At 43.1% G+C, this 24,421-nt stretch overlaps 1 protein-coding gene across 1 annotated transcript in view; it reads right to left on the reverse strand.

Moving 5' to 3' along the window:
- Window positions 1-14,682, reverse strand: part of METTL14 (methyltransferase 14, N6-adenosine-methyltransferase non-catalytic subunit) — a 55,875-nt gene extending 41,193 nt beyond the window's left edge. Inside the window, exons 1-2 of the mRNA XM_089691785.1 lie at window positions 14,528-14,682; window positions 2,460-2,548 (exon numbers count right to left, since the gene is read on the reverse strand). Of these exons, the coding sequence (XP_089547911.1) occupies window positions 2,460-2,548; window positions 14,528-14,593 (155 nt within the window). The 5' untranslated portion in view covers window positions 14,594-14,682. The remainder of the gene's footprint in view (window positions 1-2,459; window positions 2,549-14,527) is intronic.
- Window positions 14,683-24,421: the final 9,739 nt, after the last annotated feature.

Consider the following 24,421-nt stretch of genomic DNA (forward strand, 5'->3'; position numbering starts at 1 on the left):
ATTGCAGTATGGCCAAAATGACCATACTTCCCTTGTAGGTCACAGGAGTGATTACTTGCACCCCTGTTACCCAGAGTCAGCTGACAGTGGGGTATAGCCTGCTGTCAGCTGACGTGGCAAAGCAGCTCCAGACTCTAGAAGAACATCAACCATATTATTGGGATCCACCCAGATGCCCGATTGACAACTGGCTCCAGCTCTCAACACCTGGCTGAAAGCCAAAGCCAGCTGTGCCCATCACCTCTCCAGCCCGGTGCTCAAGTGGGCACTGAAGAGGCAGAGCTACTCCAACGGGCTTAGAGCCGACATGAGACAGCTGTAGCATCACAACGATGCTGCAGCATAGAGGTGAGCATGTGTTCTGTTTTTTGTTTTTATACACCCCATACAGCTCTTTAAGGACTGGTTTACAGCAGGTGCACTGGACTACTTTGGGCAGCCATAAAGATTAAATCCAAAAAATAAAAGACTGAAAGGATCATGATATTCCGTTGGAAGTAGTAGGGAAAGCTCAGAAAAGTTAGGTGCCATGTGGGATCCATTTTAAGAATGTTACCCAGCTTCTCGTCTTTGCAATTGGATTGTGTTGTTCTTGAATTTTACATTACAAATTATATCGAAAAGGGTAGGATATATAATACATTTGTCTTCTGACTTATCTGCACTGTATTATAACAGAAAACATACATCTTCAGCTATTGATTCGCAAGAGAAGCAATTTATGTCATCACTACGGCTATGAAACTAAAGGGGGCCAAGTCAGTATCACCAATAGCGCAAGCTAGTGTTGACTAGTCACGAGCAAAGAAATGTTAAAAAGATTTTCCAGAAAATACACCACGGAGAGATGAAAACCCGTCTTTATTTTACATTCACCTCACCCCACTCACACCATTATTACAGACCAGCCTATGGTATATTATGCTAGCAGAGCATATGTCATTTATAGACTGGCCAGCAGGGAATGATATCCAGCTAAGCTTTCATTTGTACCTTGAATTAAAATTCATTGAGGTCCAGTCAGTAAAAATTTCTTCCAGCAGAGCTCCAAATATAATATTTGCATTATAACACATCGCAGTACCCCCCCCCCACTGTACATCAGTGCCTTCTGCCTATCTTTTGCATCATATCACCCTTTATACCACAGTCCCCCCCCTCTTTATATCAGTGTCCTCATTTCCCCCTTCACATGACATCCCCCCCCCCTTACATCAGTGTCCTCAGCCCCCTTCCACACTATAGCCCCCCCCTCCTTTACATAAGTGTCTTCACCCCCCTATTCAGATAACAACCCCCCCCATTTACATCAATGTTTACAGTTGAATCACAAGTGAATGCAGTCTGCGTCCCTCTCTGAAATTGTGCTGGATCACACAAAATGTACTGCACACACTACTTTTAAAAAACGCACTGCACCAAATCGTGTGGCACTGCGGTACCATGTGATCCGGTGCAGGAAAACACACTGCGTATGCAATTTGCATTGTATTGTCGATAGGAACATATTGAAGCCTGCAGCAGATTGCACACCCACTGCAACTACAAAAAAAACAAACAGGAAGGCACAAGCACCTAGTGCATTACTAAAGATTTATTTTAAGTAAAAAGCGGTACAGATGGATACTCACAAGAGTACAGCTTGTAAAGGCGTGTAAACCACAAGATGCCATATAGTGCAGGATACACATAATCCAAACACCCCGCAAGCTGACACGTTTCGGGGGCGCACCCTCTTCATCGTAGCCAAGTGCGTTTTGAATATGATGCGGGGAACGCACATGGAACATGGGTTTTCCGCACTGAATTCTGGTGTGCATGAGCCCTTACATCCCAGTTCGCCGTCACATCACAGCCCCCCTTTACACTGCAGTCCCCTCTACACCACAGCCCCCCTTAAATCACTTATAGCCCCCTTTCCTCCCTTACATCACAGCCCCACTTTTAATCGTAGCCTCCCGTGCACAGTCCTACCATAAAACAGCAAAGCAGAGACACTTATAAACCTGGGTGTCCCCTCCTGGGTCTCCAACCCAGCAGAAAAGTCTGGACAAAGGGTGGGAGCTGCCCAAATTATTATGTTAATGAGCAGGTGATTACCTGCTTGTTAATCTGAAAAAACTCCTGCTCTCTATCTAGATCTGCAGCACCTCCCACCACCCTGCCTTGCTATGAGGATGACAGCAGCATCCGTGCGGGAGACCTGGGAGAGGACACCCATGCTGATAAGTGGCACAGCTGCGGACCTGGACATGACTGTTACTTCCATTCAGTGATGCCCAATTTACACATATATTGCTGTACTGCACACTGGTATATTATTTTTGGGAGGTTCAGAGATCTTTTTTTAACCTAGAACATTATTATTTATATTATCTCCAAAATTGTGTTCCCAGTATTGGGACAGGAAAAATGGAAAGTAGGAATTCCCAATCACCGTACAATTCAGATATATTTACCGGCAGAGTTCTCTGGTTTCTGCAATTTCTCTTTGCTCATCCTTGCTGTTTAGAACAGCTCCAATGTTGTCTGCATTTTCTGCTCCCAGCTAGAAACAATAAAAAAAAAATATAAATATCTTACATTTATTAAATTCATTTGACCATATTGACAGTCTTATATTGTTTATTTGAATCCAGCAGTAAAACACTGTTCCCCAAACCTTGGTTATATATAAATGGTAGGGATGCACTGATGCCAATACCGCTATTGGTGTTGGTACTGATTCCGAATATTTTCACGAGTACGATTACTCCTAAAAACGCTCCTGATATCCGAAACCGATACTTTGCAGTGCAATTTGTGGTAATACAAAATGTGTAGATGCAAATCGCACCACAAAGAATAACATTCGATTTGAACAGGAATTCGGGTGAAATTCCTGTTCAAATCGCATATGGTTCCCTGACTGCTCCTGTGTAAACCCAGGCTTGTCACACAGGAATGGAACGGGGAAACCTCCCATGGTGTCACGGAAGGAAAAGCTGCTTCACAGGTTTGGGGATTTGAAATCCCTGTGTCTCTCTCTCCTCTCCATGAATGACAATTGTGCAATCATGCCACACTGTACCCAAATGAAAAACATTTATCCTTTTTTTGAGACCGACAGAGCTTTCCTTTGGTGGTATTTAATCCCCTCCTGCCAACTGTACACACATATGCGGTCTCGCAGAACTGGGCTTTTTTCCATAAAGCCGCATATATGGGTATGTTTGTGCTAGGAAAAGCACAAAGACTGGACTGTCACCGGAAGCACTGGGTCCCGTACTAACGTTTGAGGCCCGGGACTCTCGATTCTGGGTCACCTGATCACTGTGATGACCTCTGATTGGCTATCACAGTCATCAGTGTCTGTGCAGCCTTCATCTCTCTGTCTTTCTCTCGTAATTAAACAAGCGTGTGTGTACAAAAAAAAAAAAAAAAAAAAAGAAAGAAAGAAAAAAAATACCTAGATCAAGGTTAGATCTAGGTCAGTGTTAGGGTTAGTGTTAGGGTCACGTAAGGATCAAAGGTCGGGGGTCAAAGGTCATGGTCAGGATTTATTTTTTTTTAAAGCATTTTTTAAATTATCATCAGTGTGTTTTAGGTAGGTTAAAAAAAAAAAAGCAAAATTTTACCCTCCACTGAAAAGATTCAATGCAACCAAATCATGTCTTTTGTGCAAACCAAACTTAAAGCCACTAACCCTTACAACCTTTGAAATATCCAGTCAAACAAGAGATTTTATGAAAGGATGGATATCTACATTATATGCTTCCTTCACTGACCAGAACTGTAAACTCCAATATATGCTTCTTTGGGAAAAGATATGAATCTCTCCCTTGAACTAGATGAATGGCAGGACACAGCTAATGCTTTATCTAAAATAAAATACAAAATGCTACTAGATGGTACCTGGTTCCCACAAGGATTGCAAAAATGCATCCCTTGGCTTCAGCAGCCTGCTTCCGGCACTGTGGCTAACTGGGTACAATATTTCAAATCTGGTGGCAATGTCCTAAAGTATCCAGATTCTGGATCAGAATGTTTAACCACTTGGCAACCTCGCTATAGCCGAATGACAGCTACAGCACGGTTGTCCAGTTCTGGGAGGGCGTCATATGACATCCTCTCAAAACACGCCCTCCCGCATGCCCCCAGCAGCGCGCACCCCGTGATCTCTGTGATCATGTGTCCTACAGACACAGCCTGATCACGTGATGTGGTAAAAGGCCAATCACAGCAGCCTTTTACCTCGTGATCAGCTGTGTCCAATGACATAGCAGAACACCGGGTAAATACAGTTGCCAGTTATTATCGGCTGCACTTTTCTCACGCTGTCACACGCTGCTAGACATGCATTTCTTTTCAATTTTTTGTTGCTATTCTCTCTCTCAGTGTTACAATACACCTACCATTTGATTTTTAGACTGATCATTACTTTGTGAGTGGGCAAACATTCAAAATCAGCAGGGGATCAAATACTTATTTCCTTCACTTTATATGATCTTAGCAGCTAGGATCACCATTGCAGAGCATTGGAAGCAACCTGTGATATCACTTGACTATATCAAACACAAATTGAATTGGATTATGGTTAACGATAGGCTCAACTATACCCTCCAAAAAAATATCACAATATTTGAAAAGACTATGGATCCATAGATTAAATACCAGTCCATAGACTAGCGGCTCCTGAGACGACCCTCCTTACTATACTATCTTTTTTTCTTCTATTACTTTTACTTACTCTACACTCTATACTTGTTTTCTTATTCCTTAATGAGGTTATACTCTCAGGTATTTAGAAAAGGTGAGTTGTCCTTATGATACATTTCCATTATGCCCACTATATATATATATATATACAGTCATGGCCGAAATTGTTGGCACCCTTGATATTTTTCCTGAAAATCAAGTATTTCACACAAAAAAGGTATTGCATTAACACATGTTTTGCTATACACATGTTTATTCCCTTTGTATGTATTGGAACAAATATAAAACAGAGGCAGAAAAGCAAATATGACATAATGTCACACAAAACCCCAAAAATGGGCTGGACAAAAGTATTGGCACCCTTAACTTAATATTTGGTTGCACACCCTTTGGAAAACATAACTGAAATCAGTCGCTTCCTATAACCATCAATAAGCTTCTGACACCTCTCACCCGGAATTTTGGACCACTCTTCCTTTGCAAACAGCTCCAGGTCTCTCTTATTGGAAGGACACCTTTTCCCAACAGCAATTTTAAGATCTCTCCACAGGTGTTCAATGGGATTTAGATCTGGGCTCATTGCTGGCCACTTCAGAACTCTCCAGCGCTTCTTTGCCATCCATTTCTGAGTGCTTTTTGACGTATGTTTGGGGTCATTGTCCTGCTGGAAGACCCAGGATCTTGGACGCAAACCCAGCTTTCTGACACTGGGCCCTACAGTGCGACCCAAAATCCTTTGGTAATCCTCAGATTTCATGATGCCTTGCACACAGTCAAGGCACCCAGTGCCAGAGGCAGCAAAACAACCCCAAAACATCATTGAACCTCCACCATATTTTACCGTAGGTACTGTGTTTTGTTCTTTGTAGGCCTCATTCCGTTTTCGGTAAACAGTAGAATGATGTGCTTTACCGAAAAGCTCTATCTTGGTCTCATCTGTCCACAAGACGTTTTCCCAGAAGGCTTTTGGCTTACTCAAGTACATTTTGGCAAACTGTAGTCTTGCTTTTTTATGTCTCTGTGTCAGCAGTGGGGTCCTCCTGGGTCTCCTGCCATAGCGTTTCATTTCATTTAAATGTCGACGGATAGTTCGCGCTGACACTGATGCTCCCTGAGCCTGCAGGACAGCTTGAATGTCTTTGGAACATGTTTGGGGCTGCTTATCCACCATCCGGACTATTCTGCGTTGCAATCTTTCATCAATTTTCCTCATCCGTCCACGACCAGGGAGATTAGCTACAGTGCCATGGGTTGCAAACTTCTTGATAATGTTGCGCACTGTGGACAAAGGCAAATCTAGTTCTCTGGAGATGGACTTGTAACCTTGAGATTGTTGATATTTTGCCACAATTTTGGTTCTCAGGTCCTCAGACAGTTCTCGTCTCCTCTTTCTGTTGTCCATGCTTAGTGTGGCACAGACAGACACACAATGCAAAGGTTAAGTGAACGTCTCTCCTTTTTATCTGCTTTCAGGTGTGATTTCTATATTGCCCACACCTGTTACTTGCCCCAGGTGAGTTTACAGGAGCATCACATGCTTGTAACATTCTTATTTATCCGCAGTTGTGAAAGGGTGCCAATACTTTTGTCCAGCCCATTTTTGGAGGTTTGTGTGACATTATGTCGAATTTGCTTTCTTTCCTCCCTTTTTTTGTTTTGTCCCAATACACACAAAGGGAATAAACATGTGTATAGCAAAACATGTGTTAATGCAATACGTTTCGTGAGAAATACATGATTTCCTGGAGAAATATCAAGGGTGCCAACAATTTCGGCCATGACTGTATATATATATATATAGGCTTGTTTTACCCTGGAACCTCTTTGTTCTTACTGTGACAAGTATGTTGGATGCCCAGTGCTCATTACTTGCACGGTTTGTATTTGTCAAATCCACTGGTATGTATGTTGTTCACCTGTTCTACTTGAGGTTTGATCTCTATTATATCCATTGTGGATGATTCATGTATCTCATTCTCTCACATAACTGAGACATTTTCCTATCTTTATACTGTTTTTACTTTTGTCTGACAAAAATGTTTAAAAAAATAATTGAAAGTTACCAAAAAAAAAAAAAAAAAGCAGAATGTGCATGATTGTATGGGTACAAACATCAAATTACATACACATGTGAAAACACTGTGATTGTCAGGAGCTGGAGAATTTATTTTAGGCAATTCTTTGGTTTCAGGTTTTGGTAATGGCAAGAAATATACAGCTAAATGTTAAAAAAATAATTTTTCTTTTCTATTTTAGAACAGTTTTTCTTTGATAATAAAAAAAAAAAAAAAAAAAATCAGGAGATATCTATTACAAAAACATTATAAAAACAAGACATAACACAAGAAAACAAAAACAAGACATAATCCACCTGGATATACAAAGTAGTTGCGACGATATGTTAAATTTACCAAATAAGTAATTTTTCTTCTTCAGCTTGGCTTCACATATGCTAGCAAGTCTGTTTACATGTGATCAGAAGTCACAGCGCACACTGATGCACATCCCTGGGGCCACACAGGAAGTGCGGATTTAGGGAACTGGGGAGCCACGCTGCAGCCATCTTTTTTACTATAGTGCAGTTAAGAAGTGGTGAAGCTGCTTCTACAGGCAGCAGTTTTTAAAGCCAGAGTGCATGGGTCCTAAAGAACTCTATTGTGGCCTATTGTAGGTTTTTTTCCTCCTTATTCATGGAGATACCTCAGTTAAGATGTGCCAGAAATCCCCTTAAATTGAAGAAAGCTATGACAGAACTTGCAAACTCCATGCAAAATTTGGGGGCTTGCAGATATCTGTTCAGAGATTTTACGCCCAAAATAGTGTGAATGCCTCAGTATGGTTTTAGGGACCATGAATGGGTTTGAGTATAAACCTTTGAATACTTTTTCTGGAGAAACTGGCATTACCACTCCTTCTGCCTGAAGTTGATTCTGGGCAGCCCACAGAACTACCTGTTTTTGAGCTTAAGCTGGCAGATTGTAAAAAGGAATCAAGGATGGGGTAGGGATAAAAATGATATTTTGTAGTCCCTGGAAAATACAGATTGGACCCAGAGGTTAAATCCAATCTGATCCAGAATGACGCAAATGACAACGGATGTCCCCCAACCCTGGAGAGGCTTCTGGGTAAGCTTGGAGAGTTCTGAGTCATAGGTTTTCGACAAAAGGGTGGTCTTGCCTTTAAAGGAGGACACCTGGGAGAAGCAAAAGGTCCCCTTTTGGTGAGAAGAGGTAGTAGCTTTGGAAGTAGGCTTAGGTTGTCTTTTGTGGGGTAGAAGTACTTTTCCCCGAGCACTCTCAGCAGACAAAGCATTTAACCACAATTCCATGCATGTGCAAAGAGAGCAGCGTCATCCTAGAGTCCTGGTGAACTACATTCTCCAGGGCATCAGCACAAAATAGCGTGCCAAAAGCATGAGCTGCATTATACTAGGAGAACAGTGTTCTCAGCCACAGAATCATGTTCTCTATTAGTTTTTCCAGTCCAGTTAGCCACAGTCTGGCAACTGACAGGATCCATCCAAATTTTTTCAATTTTCCTTTTTCATTCTATTTAGACCTTGCAGATTGTTTAGTTTAGGGAATTTTGGTGCTATTAAAGGCTAGTATGTACCACACCAAATGGTGATCTCATGGCAGAAAGCATAAGCCATAAAGCCTTACCTTACGTCTCATAAAATACAGAAGGTGAAAATGCTTCTGCAGCATCCTCTTCTGTGTCCACCTCATCCTCTTCAGAATCTTCCTCAAAGAGGTTATGCATGTCATGTGCCTGAGAGGAAATTAGAATTTGAAGGAATAATTTGGGACCTTGCTCTAGTACAGGGGAACAGCTAACACACTGAGCAATTGCTGGTTTTTCTTGGTGCCAGCTATAGCCCAAGAACTGATAGGCTCTTTTTCTCAGCTTCTCAGTGCTTATTCTCTGCCATTGCTAAATGTGATGATCCCCTGTGGGGTAGTCATAAAATGGATGTGGAGCGAGAGGGTATTTGTGAGCTGCTATAAACCAGGCTATGGCCAATGTCCTGATTCTTTGGAGGAGCAAGGGCAGACGTGATATTTGCGTCCTGGGCAGAAATCGCAGGAGAATGTGCATCAACTGGAAGGTATTTTCAGCTACGTCACCACCCAAGTATCAAACGATGCATGTGAAAAACCCTCCAAATTATAAAAATCAAAATTATAACGGGTACTTTCTGCTAGTGTAGTAAAGATATTTGAATAAGGAGATAAAACACAATGTAAAATGACAACTCATACGTAAGGCAGGACACGGTCTTATCTTGTCCACAATGAAGGTTCCTAAAGTAGACCGAACTTCACCTGTTACAGTGGGCATACCCCCCAAAGGGATCGTCAGGGTCTGCATGTAATAAGAATGGACCACGGCCCTGGACCTATATGCTTGTTGTGCCACGTGCCAAGGTAAGTATCAAACACAGGATACAGTGCCTGAAGCAAACATTACAAACTGGTCACGCTGATACGTGGTCTGGAAATGGTTCCCAAGATATTTATTGACAGCAACCCATCCAGAAAGTGAGCCTTGAGGCAATATGCAGTTGGATCTTCATAGAAGTGTGTTTGTTTTCTGCATCCTCTGTTGACCCATGTTTTGATTGGACACAGCACGAGTTTGGCAGTTGATAGTTTGGCTGCAGTCAGCTGATCGGCTGTGTCCAATTATACACAGAGTTTCACGATTACACAGGGAAAAGTGATCTGGCTATTTAACAGCCATATAATTAAGGTAAAAGCAGCACGTTACGCATTTTTAGGCACGCAATTACCCCTTGATTTCCCCTAGATGTTAACCCCTTCCCCAGCCAGTGTCATTAGTACAGTGACAATATTAGCACTGATCACTGTATTAGTATTGCTACTGATGTGTCAGTTAATGTACCTCCTAACTAGCATCAGCTAGCGTGAGAATGTCTACCACACTATCACAGTCCCACTAAAAGCCACTGATCACCACCCTTACAGGATGGCATCATAGCTGCATAAATTCCACTATATATCATAGTTTGTAGGTGTTATAACTTTCACACAAACCAATATATGCTTATTGGGATTTTTGTTTTACCAAAGACATGTAGCAGAATACATTTTAGGCTAAATTTATAAAAACATTTGATTTTATTGGATAGGTTTTATAAAAGAAAATAGTATTGGTTTTTTTTCCCAAAAAATTTTCGACCTTTTTTTCGTTTATATAATAAAAAAAATAAACCCAGTGGTGATCAAATATCACCAAAAGAAATCTCTATTTGTGTGAAAGAAAAAATTATATACATTTTATTGGGCAGCACAGTGGCTAAATAGTTAGCACTTCCGCCTGGCAGTAGTAAGGTAGTTGGTTCGAATCCCAGCCACAGCATCACCTGCCTGGAGTTTGCATGTTCTCGCTGTGCCTGCACTGTTTCCTCCGGGTACTCCAGTTTCCTCCCACACTCCCAAAACATGCTGGTAGGTTAATTGGATCCTGTCTAAACTGGCCCGTCTATGTATGAATGTGAGTTAGGGACCTTAGATTGTACACCTCTTGAGGATTAGGGACTGATGTGAATGTACAATATATATGTAAAGAGCTGTGTAAATTGACAGCACTATAGAAGTACCTGAAATAAATTTTCATACAATGTTGCATGATTGGGCAAATGCCAAAGTAGCACAGTGCTGAATAGTAAAAAATTATCTGGTCACGAAGCGGGTAAAACCTTCTGGAGGTCAAGTGGTTAATGATGTGTGTTTCATACACAGATGATGCTGTGTTAAGCTGGCTATACACAGGTTGAATTCCGGAAGAATTTTCTTTTGAAAATCTTTTCTAAGAATGTTCGTTCGATCTTCGCACCATTAGTGGGTCATAGAAACAGCCAATTTTTGTATGACCATTGAATCTGAGTGATCGGGAAATTTTTAAAAAACAAATTAATTTTGAATCAATGATGGGAGAATCATGCAAGAAAAATAAACAAAAAAAGAATTAAGCATGAGCTTTGACCTGGAAAGAAAAGAACATTCAAGGCCGTGAAAATTCTTTTCTGTAGCAACATAAAGTGAAATTGAAGGCTTGGTTGGTTGAATTTAGAAATCACTGAAAGCACCATTGGATTATAAAACGCATGAAATTTCCAATTTTCTAAAGACATTTTGTTAGGAATTCGACCCATGTACAGTGGGGCAAAAAAGTATTTAGTCAGCCACCAATTGTGCAAGTTCTCCCACTTAAAAAGATGAGAGAGGCCTGTAATTGGCATCATAGGTAGACCTCAAATATGAGAGACAAAATGAGAAAACAAATCCAGACAATCACATTGGCTGATTTGGAAAGAATTCATTTGCACATTATGGTGGAAAATAAGTATTTGGTCACCTACAAACAAGCAAGATTTCTGGCTCTCACAGAACTGTACCTTCTTCTTTAAGAGGCTCCTCTGTCCTGCACTCATTACCTGTATCAATGGCACCTGTTTGAACTTGTTATCAGTATAAAAGACACCTGTCCACAACCTCAAACAGTCACACTCCAAACTCCACTATGGTGAAGACCAAAGAGCTATCGAAGGACACCAGAAACAAAATTGTAGACCTGCACCAGGCTGGGAAGACTGAATCTGCAACAGGCAAGCAGCTTGGTGTGAACAAATCAACTGTGGGAGCAATAATTAGAAAATGGAAGACGTACAAGACCACTGATAATCTCCCTTGATCTGGGGCTCCTTGCAAGATCTCATCCCGTGGGGTCAAAATGATCACAAGAATGATGAGCAAAAATCCCAGGACCACACGGGGGGACCTAGTGAATGACCTGCAGAGAGCTGGGACCAACGTAACAAAGGCTACCATCAGTAACACACTACGCCGCCAGGGACTCAGATCCTGCAGTGCCAGACGTGTCCCCCTGCTTAAGCCAGTACATGTCCGGGCCCGTCTGAAGTTTGCTAGAGAGCATTTGGATGATCCAGAAGAGGATTGGGAGAATGTCATATGGTCAGATGAAACCAAAATAGAACTGTTTGGTAGAAACACAACTCGTCGTGTTTGGAGGAGAGAGAATGCTGAGTTGCATCCAAACACCATACCTACTGTGAAGCATGGGGGTGGAACATCATGCTTTGGGGCTGTTTCTCTGCAAAGGGACCAGGATGACTGATCCATGTACAGGACAGAATGAATGGGGCCATGTATCGTGAGATTTTGAGTGCAAACCTCCTTCCATCAGCAAGGACATTGAAGATGAAATGTGGCTGCGTCTTCCAACATGACAATGATCCCAAACATACCGCCCGGGCAATGAAGGAGTGGCTTCGTAAGAAGCATTTCGAGGTCCTGGAGTGGCCTAGCCAGTCTCCAGATCTCAACCCCATAGAAAGCCTTTGGAGGGAGTTGAAAGTCCGTGTTGCCCAGCCCCAAAACATCACTGCTCTAGAGGAGATCTGCATGGAGGAATGGGCCAACATACCAGCAACAATGTGTGCCAACCTTGTGAAGACTTACAGGAAACGTTTGACCTGTCATTGCCAACAAGGGATATATAACAAAATATTGAGATGAACTTTTGATATTGACCAAATACTTATTTTCCACCATAATTTGCAAATAAATTCTTTCCAAATCAGCCAATGTGATTGTCTGGATATTTTTTCTCATTTTGTCTCTCATAGTTGAGGTCTACCTATGATGCCAATTACAGGCCTCTCTCATCTCTTTAAGTGGGAGAACTTGCACAATTGGTGGCTGACTAAATACTTTTTTGCCCCACTGTATGGCCTGCATTAGATAAATCTACAGAATTAGTTTCATTGATCCCAGACACTGCTGACAGCACTGAAATGGACAGTTGTGGCTCTAGTAGAATGAATGACAGGAAGTGGCTGACTCTTCACCTTCCTCTCCCCTCATCTAGTCACAAAAAAAGGTCATGTTTTCTTTTCATAAAATCCATGGCATTCTGTGGATGAACAAAGGGAGAGAAAAAAGTGGAGAGTGGGCAACTATCATGTATTGTACTGGAGCTGGAAGTTTCAGTGCCGGAAGTTCAGAGCTTATGCAAGCCATACATGGGTCGAATTCCGAACAACTTTTCTTTAGAAAATCTGAAATTTTGTGCATTTTGTAAACCGATGGTGACACCATTGATTTCGAGATTTGACCAACCAAGCCTTCAATTTCACCTCATGTTGCTACAGAATACAATTTTTGTGGCCAAGAATTTACTTTTCTTTCCAGGTCACAGCTCATTTCTTTTGCTTGCACGATTCTCCCATCACTGATTAGAAATTTGTTCGTTTTTAAAAAAATTTCCAACATGCCTGATCACTCAAATTCGATGGTCATGTGAAAATTGACAACTAATGGTGCGAAATTCGAACGAAAGATTTTCAAAGGAAAACTCTTTCTGAATTTGACCCGTGTATGGCTGGCTTTACGGTAGTGTCCAGGATCAATTAAACTAATAGTTTTTTCCTAACGTAACACTATCTACTCATGGAACACCCATCATTTATTTTTACATTGCGTCCAAACTTCTAAAATATTTTTTTTTACCCAGAGTTCAGCTTCACGTTTTTTTTTACTGCATGCAAAAGAATAGGTGTGCTGGTAACATCTGGGGTGCCATTAACAATGAATGGCAGGGCAAGCACAATGCGTGTTTACGGAATGCGTAGATGTGAATGGATCTTTAACCACCTCCCGCCCGCCATATAAGGAAATGACAGGGCAAGACCGTTCTCTTGTTTTGGGAGGACATCATATGACGTCCTCACACTCTAACCACGCATGCGCACCTCCGGGGACGCGCAGCGCGGCAAATCGGTGGTGCGCTGTGTCCCTGGGACACAGTGGATCGCCGAAGACGTCTGCTCTGTCATATGATCAGCTGTGTCCAATCACAGCTGATCACATGGAAATAAGGAAATGCAGGTTATCGGCATTTCTCTTCTCACAAGCTGTCACACTGACAACTCGAAAGGAGAGGAGAGCGGTAATCGCCATTTCTCAGAGGGGACATGTACGCTGATTATCAGAGCACTGATGATCAGTGTGTTATGGTGATCAGTGTAGCCCTGTCAGTGCTCATCAATGCCACATATTGCCTACCAGTACACATCAATGCCACATATCGGTGTTCATCTGAGCTGCCTTAAAGTGCCACCTAACAGTGCAGCCTGTCAATGCCCATCAGTGCAGCCTCATTAGTGCACATCAGTGAAGGAGAAAAATCACTTATTTACAAAGTTTTATAACAGAAACTAAGAAAAAACTTTTTTTGCTTCAAAATTTTCAGTTTTTGGTTTATCAAAAAATAAAAAACCCAGAGGTGATTAAATACCACCAAAAGAAAGTTCTGTCTCAAAAAAATGATAAAAATGTAATTTGGATACAGTGTTGCATCACCGCGCAATTGTCATTCAAAGCGCAACAGTGCTGAAAGCTGAAAATTGGCCTGGGCAGGAAGGGGGTATAGGTGCCCAGTAGGCAAGTAGTTAAAGGGAACATGGCACAGCTCTCTCAATTCCTGGAATTCAATGGCTGCCATATGTATCTGGCCTCTCACCTAGATCAGGGGTCCTGCATTAGATGCGACTTCACTATTGGAAGGTTTGTTCCAGGGCCTAGAGGCTATTAATGAAGAATGTCTACCTCCATCCTCCTCCCTGTTCAGGTCTGCTCAGTGTGTAGAGTAATATACAGGATTAGGACTTAGGACCTTTGTGCACTCCTCTATCATCACCCATGGCCACACATGTACCGATCTCCCTCCATGCACACTCCTAGAGATCGGTACAATTCCCTCATCATAAACACGGGCACACTACCTGCTGGGCCAGCAACTTCCGGCGCAGCTTCTGCCTTGCTCGAATCTCTTGCAGTCGGCTATTCATCTCCTTTCAAACCCAAGTTCTGCTTCACCCGCTTCTCGGCTTCTCTCGGTGTCGTATCTGATGACGTGAAACGACAAGTATGGAGAGAAGCTGGAGCGGCCATTTTACATGAAGGCAAGTCTTTGCTTCCCAGTCAAGGCTATGTTATGTCACTATTGTACATTGGCAAGCGTGCACTGCGTGTTTCTTCGTTCGGCGTGCTATAAAATTATCAATGGTAGAACAATTTACGGACATTTGAAGAGTCTGCCCTTTACAAAAATGGCGGCCTTCGTAAGTGACGTTATCATTAGGCGCGAGGTTTTTGTTTCAGTGCTCTCATTGTCACATGTATGGAGCAGAGACGCTTAGCTTGCTTTGTTCCATTGAAAAACTAAAAACAAAAGGCCACTTCCTACTGATCCCAACCTGACCAGCAAGAAGCCTGGCCTTGTTTTCCAGGGACAGTCCTTGGTCTTGTGAAATTGTCACTGGTCTTGGTATTGGCTCTGTTTTTTTGCAGGTTCCCTAGGTTTGCACTGCATTTCTTTAACCACTTGCCTACCAGGCACTTCTACCCCCTTCCTGTCCAGGCCAATTTTTAGCTTTCAGCGCTGTCACACTTTGACAATTGCGCGGTGATGTAACATTGTACCCATATGACATTTTTATAATATTTTTCCACACAAATAGAGCTTTCTTTAGGTGGTATTTACTCGCCACTGGGTGTTTTTATTTTTTGTGCTATAAACAAAAAAAGCAAAAAAAAAACGTTTTTCTTTGTTTCTGTTATAAAATTTTGCAAACAGGTAATTTTTCTCCTTCACTGATGTGTGTTGATGAGGCTGCACTGACAGGTAGCACGGATAGGCGGCACTGATGGGCACATGGTGGCACTACTGGGTACTGGTGGGTGGCACTGATCATCAGGGCACTGATGATCGGTGCCAATCCCTCCTCTGACAATTGCCTGTTATCGGCAGTACTTTCCTCACACCGTGACAGCGTGAGGATAGTGCAGCCGATAACCGGCAACTGCATTTACCGGTGATCGGCTGTGTCATTGGATCCTCTGGATCCTCTGTGATTGGCCTCTTACCACATCACATGATCAGCTGTGTCTGTAGGACACAGCGGTCACGAAGATCGTTGGGAGCGCGCCCCCGGGGGGCGTGTGAGAGAGCATGTTCTGGGAGGAAGTCATATGACACCCTCCCAGACCTGGCCGGCCGCAGTGAAGCCGTCATTCGGCTATCTGCAGTCTGCAAGTGGTTAAAACCGAACATATTAAAGTGGAGCTCCACCCAAAAGGGGAAGTTCTGCTTTAGGTACTGGTTCCCCACTCCCTGTGAGTAATTGGCACGTTTGGAGAGCGGGTACACAATTCTGACAGGTACCCGCTCCCACTTCTGCTGCGACGACTTAAGCGATCGAAAGCAGAAGTTGTTCTCCCCCCTCAGTCATCTGGGACACGTGATGGGTCCCAGAAGACTACAGGACCATTCACAAGGCACATCACTACTCACACATGCGCAGTGGGCACCCAGCTGTGAAGCCGCAAGGTGTCATAGCCTGGTGCCACACTTAAGATGTCGGCGCCAGGGAGTGAGGATGGGCAGTGAACCCGGCTGCAGTGAGTACACCGCTGGATCATGGGACACATGAGAGTCTGTTTTTTAAAAGTCAGCAGTTACAGTTTTTATAGCTGCTGACCTTTATTTATTTTATTTAGTTTGGTTTGACTGGACAACCGTTTTAATTACACAGGTTCTGTGGCTGATTAAGGTGGTAATTTAATTCACCTAGTGCCTTATCTGCATTAAATTAGCCTCAGAACTTGGGAAATTAATACAGTGCCTTGAAAAGGTATTCATGCCCCTAGAAATTTTTCACATTTTGTCATGTTACAACCAAAAACATAAATGTATTTTATTGGGATTTTATGTGATAGACCAACACAAAGTGGCACATAATTGTGAAGTGGAGAGAAAATGCAGAGATCCACAGCTCAAGTGAGAGAATCTGTCCACAGGACAACTATTAGTCGTGCACTCCACAAATCTGGCCTTTATGGAAGAGTGGCAAGAAGAAAGCCATTGTTGAAAGAAAGCCATAAGAAGTCCCATTTGCAGTTTGCGAGAAGCCATGTGGGGGACACAGCAAATGTGGAAGAAGGTGCTCTTGTCAGGTGAGACCAAAATTTAACTTTTTGGCCTAAAAGCAAAATGCTATGTGTGGCAGAAAACTAACACTGCACATCACCCTGAACACACCATCCCCACCGTGAAACGTGGTGGCAGCATCATGTTGTGGGGATGCTTTTCTTCAGCAGGGATAGGGAAGCTGGTCAGAGTTGATGGGAAGATGGATGGAGCCAAATACAGGGCAATCTTAGAAGAAAACCTGTTAGAGTCTGCAAAAGACTTGAGACTGGGGCGGAGGTTCACCTTCCAGCAGGACAATGACTCTAAACATACAGCCAGAGCTACAATGGAATGATTTAGATTAAAGCATATTCATGTGTTAGAATGGCCCAATCAAAGTCCAGACCTAAATCCAATTGAGAATCTGTGGCAAGACTTGAAAATTGCTGTTCACAGATGCTCTCCATCCAATCTGGCAGAGCTTGAGCTATTTTGCAAAGAGGAATGGGCAACAATGTCACTCTCTAGATGTGCAAAGCTGGTAAAGACATCCCCAAAAAGACTTGCAGCTGTAATTGCAGCGAAAGATGGTTCTACAAAGACTCAGGGGGGCTGAATGCAAATGCACGCCACACTTTTCACAGATTTATTTGTAAAAAGTTTTGAAAAACATTTATCATTTTCCTCTCACTTCACAATTACGTGCTACTTTGTGTTGGTCTATCACAGTGGTCTCCAAACTGTGGCCCGGGGGCTGGATGTGACCTTTTGCTTGCCTTTATCCGGCCCTTGGGGCTCTATTCCTCCCACTGACACCAATGATGGGAAACTTTTCCTCCCACACTGATACCAATGATGGGACACTATTCTTCCAAGGGACACCAACAATGGGGCACTATTCCTCCCGCTGACATCAAAGAAAGGGCACAATTCCTCCCACTGACACCAGTGATGGGGCACTATTCCTCCTACTGATACCAAGGATGGGACACTATTCCTTCTTCTAATACCAATCATGGGACACTATTCCTCCCTCTAACTCCAAAGATGGGACATTAGTCCTTCGACTGACACCAAGGCAGTGGTCCTTCCACTGACACCAAAGATAAGGCATTGTTTACTCTCACTGGACTCCAGGAGATTTTCTACTCCCACTGACCCTAGTCCGGCCCCCCTAAAGTTTTTAAGGACAGTGAACTTTGTTTAGAAAGTATGGAGACCCCTGGTCTATCATATAAAATCCCAAAAAAATACATTTACCTTTTTGGTTGTAACATGACAAAATGTGGAACATTTCAAGGGGTATGAATACTCTTTCAAGGCACTGTATGTGTTTGGTTTTAAAGGGATGAGGTGGCAACCCTAAGGTTCACCCAGTGGGAGAGATTTACTAAAACTGGATCACTTCCAAATCTGGTGCAGCTGTGCATGGTAGCCAATCAGCTTCTAACGTCAGCTTGTTCAATTAAACTTTGCCAAAAAGCTGATTGGTTTCTATATATAAATAAAAATGCAGTGCTTAAAATAACATAAAAATGACTGGCGTGAGCGCTTAATTGCGCTAAAAGTGATAAACAGGTATAAAGTGAACCATCATATAATGACGTTTAGGCAAGTGATTCAATAGAAAAATAAATGCAAGGTGACTTTAGTGTTTGATGAATATTGACATAAAATCAGCAGGATAAATAAAAGTACAAAATTCATGTGATCCGTGTTAGTGAAATCCATGATTGGAATTGGTAATATGATTGCACTCACCAGAAGTGCAAAAATAAAGCGCATGTATATATATTATTATTATTATACAGTATTTATAAAGCGCCAATAGTTCGCTCAGCGCTGTACATTACAAAGGGTGACAGAACATGTGACAGAACAATACCAATACAATGCAAAACATGAGGGGATCGAGGGCCCTGCTCTTTCGAGCTTACAATCTAGGAGGGAGGGGATAGTGGTACAGGAGGAGATAGCTGTGGGGGATGGAGTGGTAGGAAGAGTGGAGGAGGTCGAGAAGTTAGCAGGGGGTGGGGTAGGCTTCCCTGAAGAGATGGGTTTTCAGGGTGCGCCTAAAGGAGAGGAGAGTAGGTGATAATCTGATGGTTTGGGGCAGGGAGTTCCAGAGGATGGGTGACACCCTGGAGAAGTCCTGGAGGCAGGCATGGGAGGAGGAGACCAGGGAACTAGAGAGAAGGAGGTCTTGTGAGGAGCGGAGTGTGCGTGCTGGGCGGTACTTGGATATTAGGTCAGTGATGTAGTTCAGGGCAGTATGATGGACAGCTTTGTACGTCAGCGTTAGGATTTTGAATTTGATCCGTTGCGCAATCAGAAGCCAGTGGAGGGATTGGCAGAGGGGGGTTGCGGAGACGGAGCGGTTGGAAAGGTGAATGAGTCTGGCAGCCGTATTCAGGATGGACTGAAGCGGGGATAGCCAGCGGCGAGGCAGGCCAGTGAGGAGGGAGTTGCAGTAATCGAGTCGTGATATGATGAGGGAGTGGATGAGCTGTTTAGTGGTTTCTGGGGTTAGGAACGTGCGTATTTTGGCGATGTTGCGGAGGTGGAGTCTGCATGAGTTTGTTAAAGATTGGACTTGGGGCTGGAAGGATAGGTTGGAGTCCAGAATGACACCAAGTACTCTGGCCTGCGTGGCGGGTTTGATGGTAGCGTTGTTCGATGTGATAGAGAAGTCAATTGGGGGTGGTGTCCGGGCTGGGGGAAGACAAGAAACTCGGTTTTGGAGAGGTTCAGTTTAAGGAAGTGGAGCGACATCCAGTCTGATATGTATTATCCCATTGTGGTCACAGGTAAGGATGGTGGAATCATCTGGCACACAGTCAGCATATAAGGCAACTCCAGACCTCTCTCACAGGACCCTCTCAGCATCCAGGGACAGCTCCGTGGAACTCTCAAACCACCGGATAAAACAGCTCAGAAAAACAGGAATCTCTCCACCTTGGAGGCTGTTATATACAGTCAGGTCCATAAATATTGGGACATCGACACAATTCTAACATTTTTGGCTCTATACACCACCACAATGGATTTGAAATGAAACGAACAAGATGTGCTTTAACTGCAGACTGACAGCTTTAATTTGAGGGTATTTACATCCAAATCAGGTGAACGGTGTAGGAATTACAATAGTTTGCATATGTGCCTCCCACTTGTTAAGGGACCAAAAGTAATGGGACAATTGACTTCTCAGCTGTTCCATGGCCAGGTGTGTGTTATTCCCTCATTATCCCAATTACAATGAGCAGATAAAAGGTCCAGAGTTCATTTCAAGTGTGCTATTTGCATTTGGAATCTGTTGCTGTCAACTCTCAAGATGAGATCCAAAGAGCTGTCACTATCAGTGAAGCAAGCCATCATTAGGCTGAAATAACAAAACAAACCCATCAGAGAGATAGCAAAAACATTAGGCGTGGCCAAAATAACTGTTTGGAACATTCTTAAAAAGAAGGAACGCACCGGTAAGCTCAGCAACACCAAACGACCCGGAAGACCATGGAAAAGAACTGTGGTGGATGACCGAAGAATTCTTTCCCTGGTGAAGAAAACACCCTTCACAACAGTTGGCCAGATCAAGAACACTCTCCAGGAGGTAGGTGTATGTGTGTCAAAGTCACCAATCAAGAGAAGACTTCACCAGAGTGAATACAGAGGGTTCACCACAAGATGTAAAGCATTGGTGAGCCTCAAAAACAGGAAGGCCAGATTAGAGTTTGCCAAATGACATCTAAAAAAGCCTTCACAGTTCTGGAACAACATCCTATGGACAGATGAGACCAAGATCAACTTGTACCAGAGTGATGGGAAGAGAAGAGTATGGAGAAGGAAAGGAACTGCTCATGATCCTAAGCATACCACCTCATCAGTAAAGCATGGTGGTGGTAGTGTCATGGCGTGGGCATGTATGGCTGCCAATGGAACTGCTTCTCTTGTATTTATTGATGATGTGACTGCTGACAAAAGCAGCAGGATGAATTCTGAAGTGTTTCGGGCAATATTATCTTCTCATATTCAGCCAAATGCTTCAGAACTCATTGGACGCCACTTCACAGTGCAGATGGACAATGACCCAAAGCATACTGCAAAAGCAACTAAAGAGTTTTTTAAGGGAAAGAAGTGGAATGTTATGCAATGGCCAAGTCAATCACCTGACCTGAATCCGATTGGCCATGTATTTCACTTGCTGAAGACAAAACTGAAGGGAAAATGCCCCAAGAACAAGCAGGAACTGAAGACAGTTGCAGTAGAGGCCTGGCAGATCATCACCAGGGATGAAACCCAGCGTCTGGTGATGTCTATGCGTTCCAGACTTCAGGCTGAAATTGACTGCAAAGGATTTGCAACCAAGTATTAAAAAATGAAAGTTTGATTTATGATTATTATTCTGTCCCATTACTTTTGGTCCCTTAACAAGTGGGAGGCACATATGCAAACTGTTGTAATTCCTACACCGTTCACCTGATTTGGATGTAAATACCCTCAATTCAAAGCTGACAGTCTGAAGTTAAAGCACATCTTGTTCGTTTCATTTCAAATTCATTGTGGTGGTGTATAGAGCCAAAAATGTTAGAATTGTGTCGATGTCCCAATATTTATGGACCTGACTGTAGTTGCAGAAAAGTACTCGGATTCTAATGCCGGCCATAGATGGGTTGAAAATCTGCTGATTTTCGCACCGTTAGTGGGTTAATTGGTCGGCCGTTTTTCGGGCTTTTGCACATTTTTTGTATCGGGCATGTTGGAAAATTCACGTCCCATTTTCCCGGCAATGATGGGCAAATCGGCCGATCGTTTTACTGATATAAAATCTGCAAGAAGAAGAAGAATTCCGGTCTGCTATTATATTTTATATGAAAAAGTCTTGCGGTTGCAACAAATGTATCCATTTGTATCCAAATAAAAACATCTGTATCCAAATAATGTATTACAATGTTTTTATTTGGATACAAATGGATACATTTGTTGCAACCGCAAGACTTTTTCATATAAAATATAATAGCAGACTGGAATTCTCCTCCTCCTCCTCCTCCTCTTCTCTCTCTGCAAGGGACAGAAGTTATGAGGTTAATGCCGGCCATAGATGGGACGAAAATCGTCCGATTTTTTTACCGTTGGTAACGTCGGCCGATCAAACGAACGATTTTTTTGGGTTTTTTGGGGGGTTTTTAAATGGCCGATTTTCGACCTGTCTATGGCCTGCATTAGTCCTGTTGTGGGCTGACAACAAACATCACTTTGGTTTCTATGCAGAGCTGCACCAGATTTTGCAGTCTCCAGCTTTAGTAAATAACTCCCAGTGTATTCATAATCCATTCGCAATGTTGTTGCATTTAGCCCTGGTTCACGCTAGAACGGCAGTGTGGGAAACCCACAATCTATGCGCATTTCCTGTGCTGCATTTAAAACACACTACAGTTGCAATCTGCAGGGGGTGGCAATGTTAAAAAGGAAGTAAAGTCCACTTTGTAAGTTGTACCTATAGGTAAGCCTATAATAAGGCTTACCTGTAGGTACAGTGAATATCTCCTAAATGTGTACCGTTTAGGAGATGTTCACGCAGCATGCAGCCAGTGACATCACTGTGAAGAGATGGCATAGTATGCTGGAACTTTAGAGCTCTGTGCTGCAGCCGAGGGCTCCTGCACACATCTGCGGGAGTAACATCATCATGGCTCCGGCCATTCTTACTACTGGAACCCGCGAGCCTGGAAGGAAGACCGGGTGAAGAGGGCGCTGCCAGGGAGCTGTGAAAGCACGGCGCTGGAGGGTTCTGTGTCCAGGAAAGTCTGTCATAATGAACACGTATGCAGTGCATACTACTACATTATGACCTAAACCTACAGGGGGTCCATTATTTTGGGGTTTTTTTGGGCAGTTTTCTACCATTTAAGTTAATGACACTCCAAATATGAGTCACAAATGCGGTGCATTTGCCTGCATTGGATATTTCTAAACACATAGTCTCTATCCAAGACTGGTTATCTATCTCTAGCCACAGGTAGCTTCTGGATACATGCAAACAGCTGCGACTTCTGTCAGCCTATCATTGCTTATTACAGGCCGAGCCACCACAGCTGTTTACTATCATCTATGATGACAGCTGCAGGAATATGCTAGCGGCATTTAAATGGTGCTTTAGAGCTTGTTGACCCCAGAACATGCGTCGGGAAACCCATGTTCTATGCAATTTTCCTGCATCGTATTCAACACTGAGTGTGATATCTTATCAACATAATCCCAAGGACACCCCAAACGCAGTGTGTTTGCCCACCTGGGATTGCATGGTTCCTCGGTACCATGCGATTCAGGTGTGAACCGGCCCTTAGGCTTTTTTCCAATTAGTGGTACTGCTTACTGCCCTCTGATAAACAGTCCATGGTGGGTCATTTCTCAGAGGGCTGCATTGCAGCAGCTTACAGGCATTCAGGAGGTGCTACCACCACCTCCTGACTGCCTATGTTTTTTTTTTGCTGTTCTTTTCTACTTTTATTTTTAAATATCCGAATGCCAACTTTACATTGCGGGACTGCCTCAGAACTGCAAGCCTAGAATCCTGCACATGATTACACTGCAGCCCCATTGAACTTGGCAAATTTTTGCCGAACTCCAAACCCCAAGTTAAAAATGCCATGGCATGTGTACAGCCCTGTCTGTCAGGGAGAGGCCAAACCGCCGATCAGTCGCCTTTTTTCACAGCCGCCTGTCTGACAGGTATATACTCTGAACACATGGAAATGCAAGTATATTTAAAGCGTGTCTATGGTCAAAATTAAAGATCATATTTCTTGATCATACAGGACAGGACACAGGCAGCATCTTAGACGGCTGGGTTATATATTGCTACCTTCAGGTGATTGGACACTGGAAACAGAAACTGCAAACAGAAATGTCCGGAGCCCCGTATAACCCCTCTCACTGTCAGTTACCCTCAGTTTTTTACTTGTGTCTTTTGGTGATGAATGTCCTTTTTTTCTCCTGAGGGATTTTGTTTGTTATTTTAGATTTTTTTCTGTCTGATTATGCACCTGCTACTTCAGCTAATGGCATAACTTCCAGATCGGTACCCTGAGTATGCCATTGGGATTTCCCTGAACCCTATTGTAGCGTACCAAGTCCCTTTGGGCTCTGGATCCTGTGTTAGGTGCTCCTCCTCTGTCCCCTCTGCATCATGTGGAGGTAGCTGTAGGGTGCTTTACAGGTCTAGAGATGTGGTGATCTGCCCAGGTATGAGTCAGTCCATGAAGACCCCTTCAGAGGTATGCTTTTATGAAGTGAGTGTAGCAGGGATGCTCTGTTCCCCCTTAAATATTGTGGATGTTCCAGTTACTGATGGTTGGTAAATAAAGGCCTGGCCCTATAATTATGTAGAGTAGATTCTTTTGGGGTAGTTTGAAGAGTTTTGTCTCTTTCTTACCCCGGCCACCATTTTTAAACATTATGGATTTGTCCAGCTTGCCCCATTACTGCCCTTTCTACATGGATGATCTAGGCTAGGACATGTGGAATTTTTTGTGTGCAGCCCTACTCATGGCAATTATCTCACCCTCAGCCCTATCTAGGCAGTGTCAGCTGGTTTTCTATGGTGCTACTTAGTGCTCTTTTCATGTGCCTGTGTGTGTGACAGACCTGGAAGGCTTGGAAGCCATTTTTACATTATACTGCAACTGCAACTCCATGGTGCTCCAGTGGC

The sequence above is a fragment of the Staurois parvus genome, unplaced genomic scaffold (genome assembly GCF_062004578.1).
Source record: "Staurois parvus isolate SC_StPar_1 unplaced genomic scaffold, SC_StPar_1.0 ptg000572l, whole genome shotgun sequence".
Lineage (NCBI taxonomy): Eukaryota > Metazoa > Chordata > Amphibia > Anura > Ranidae > Staurois > Staurois parvus.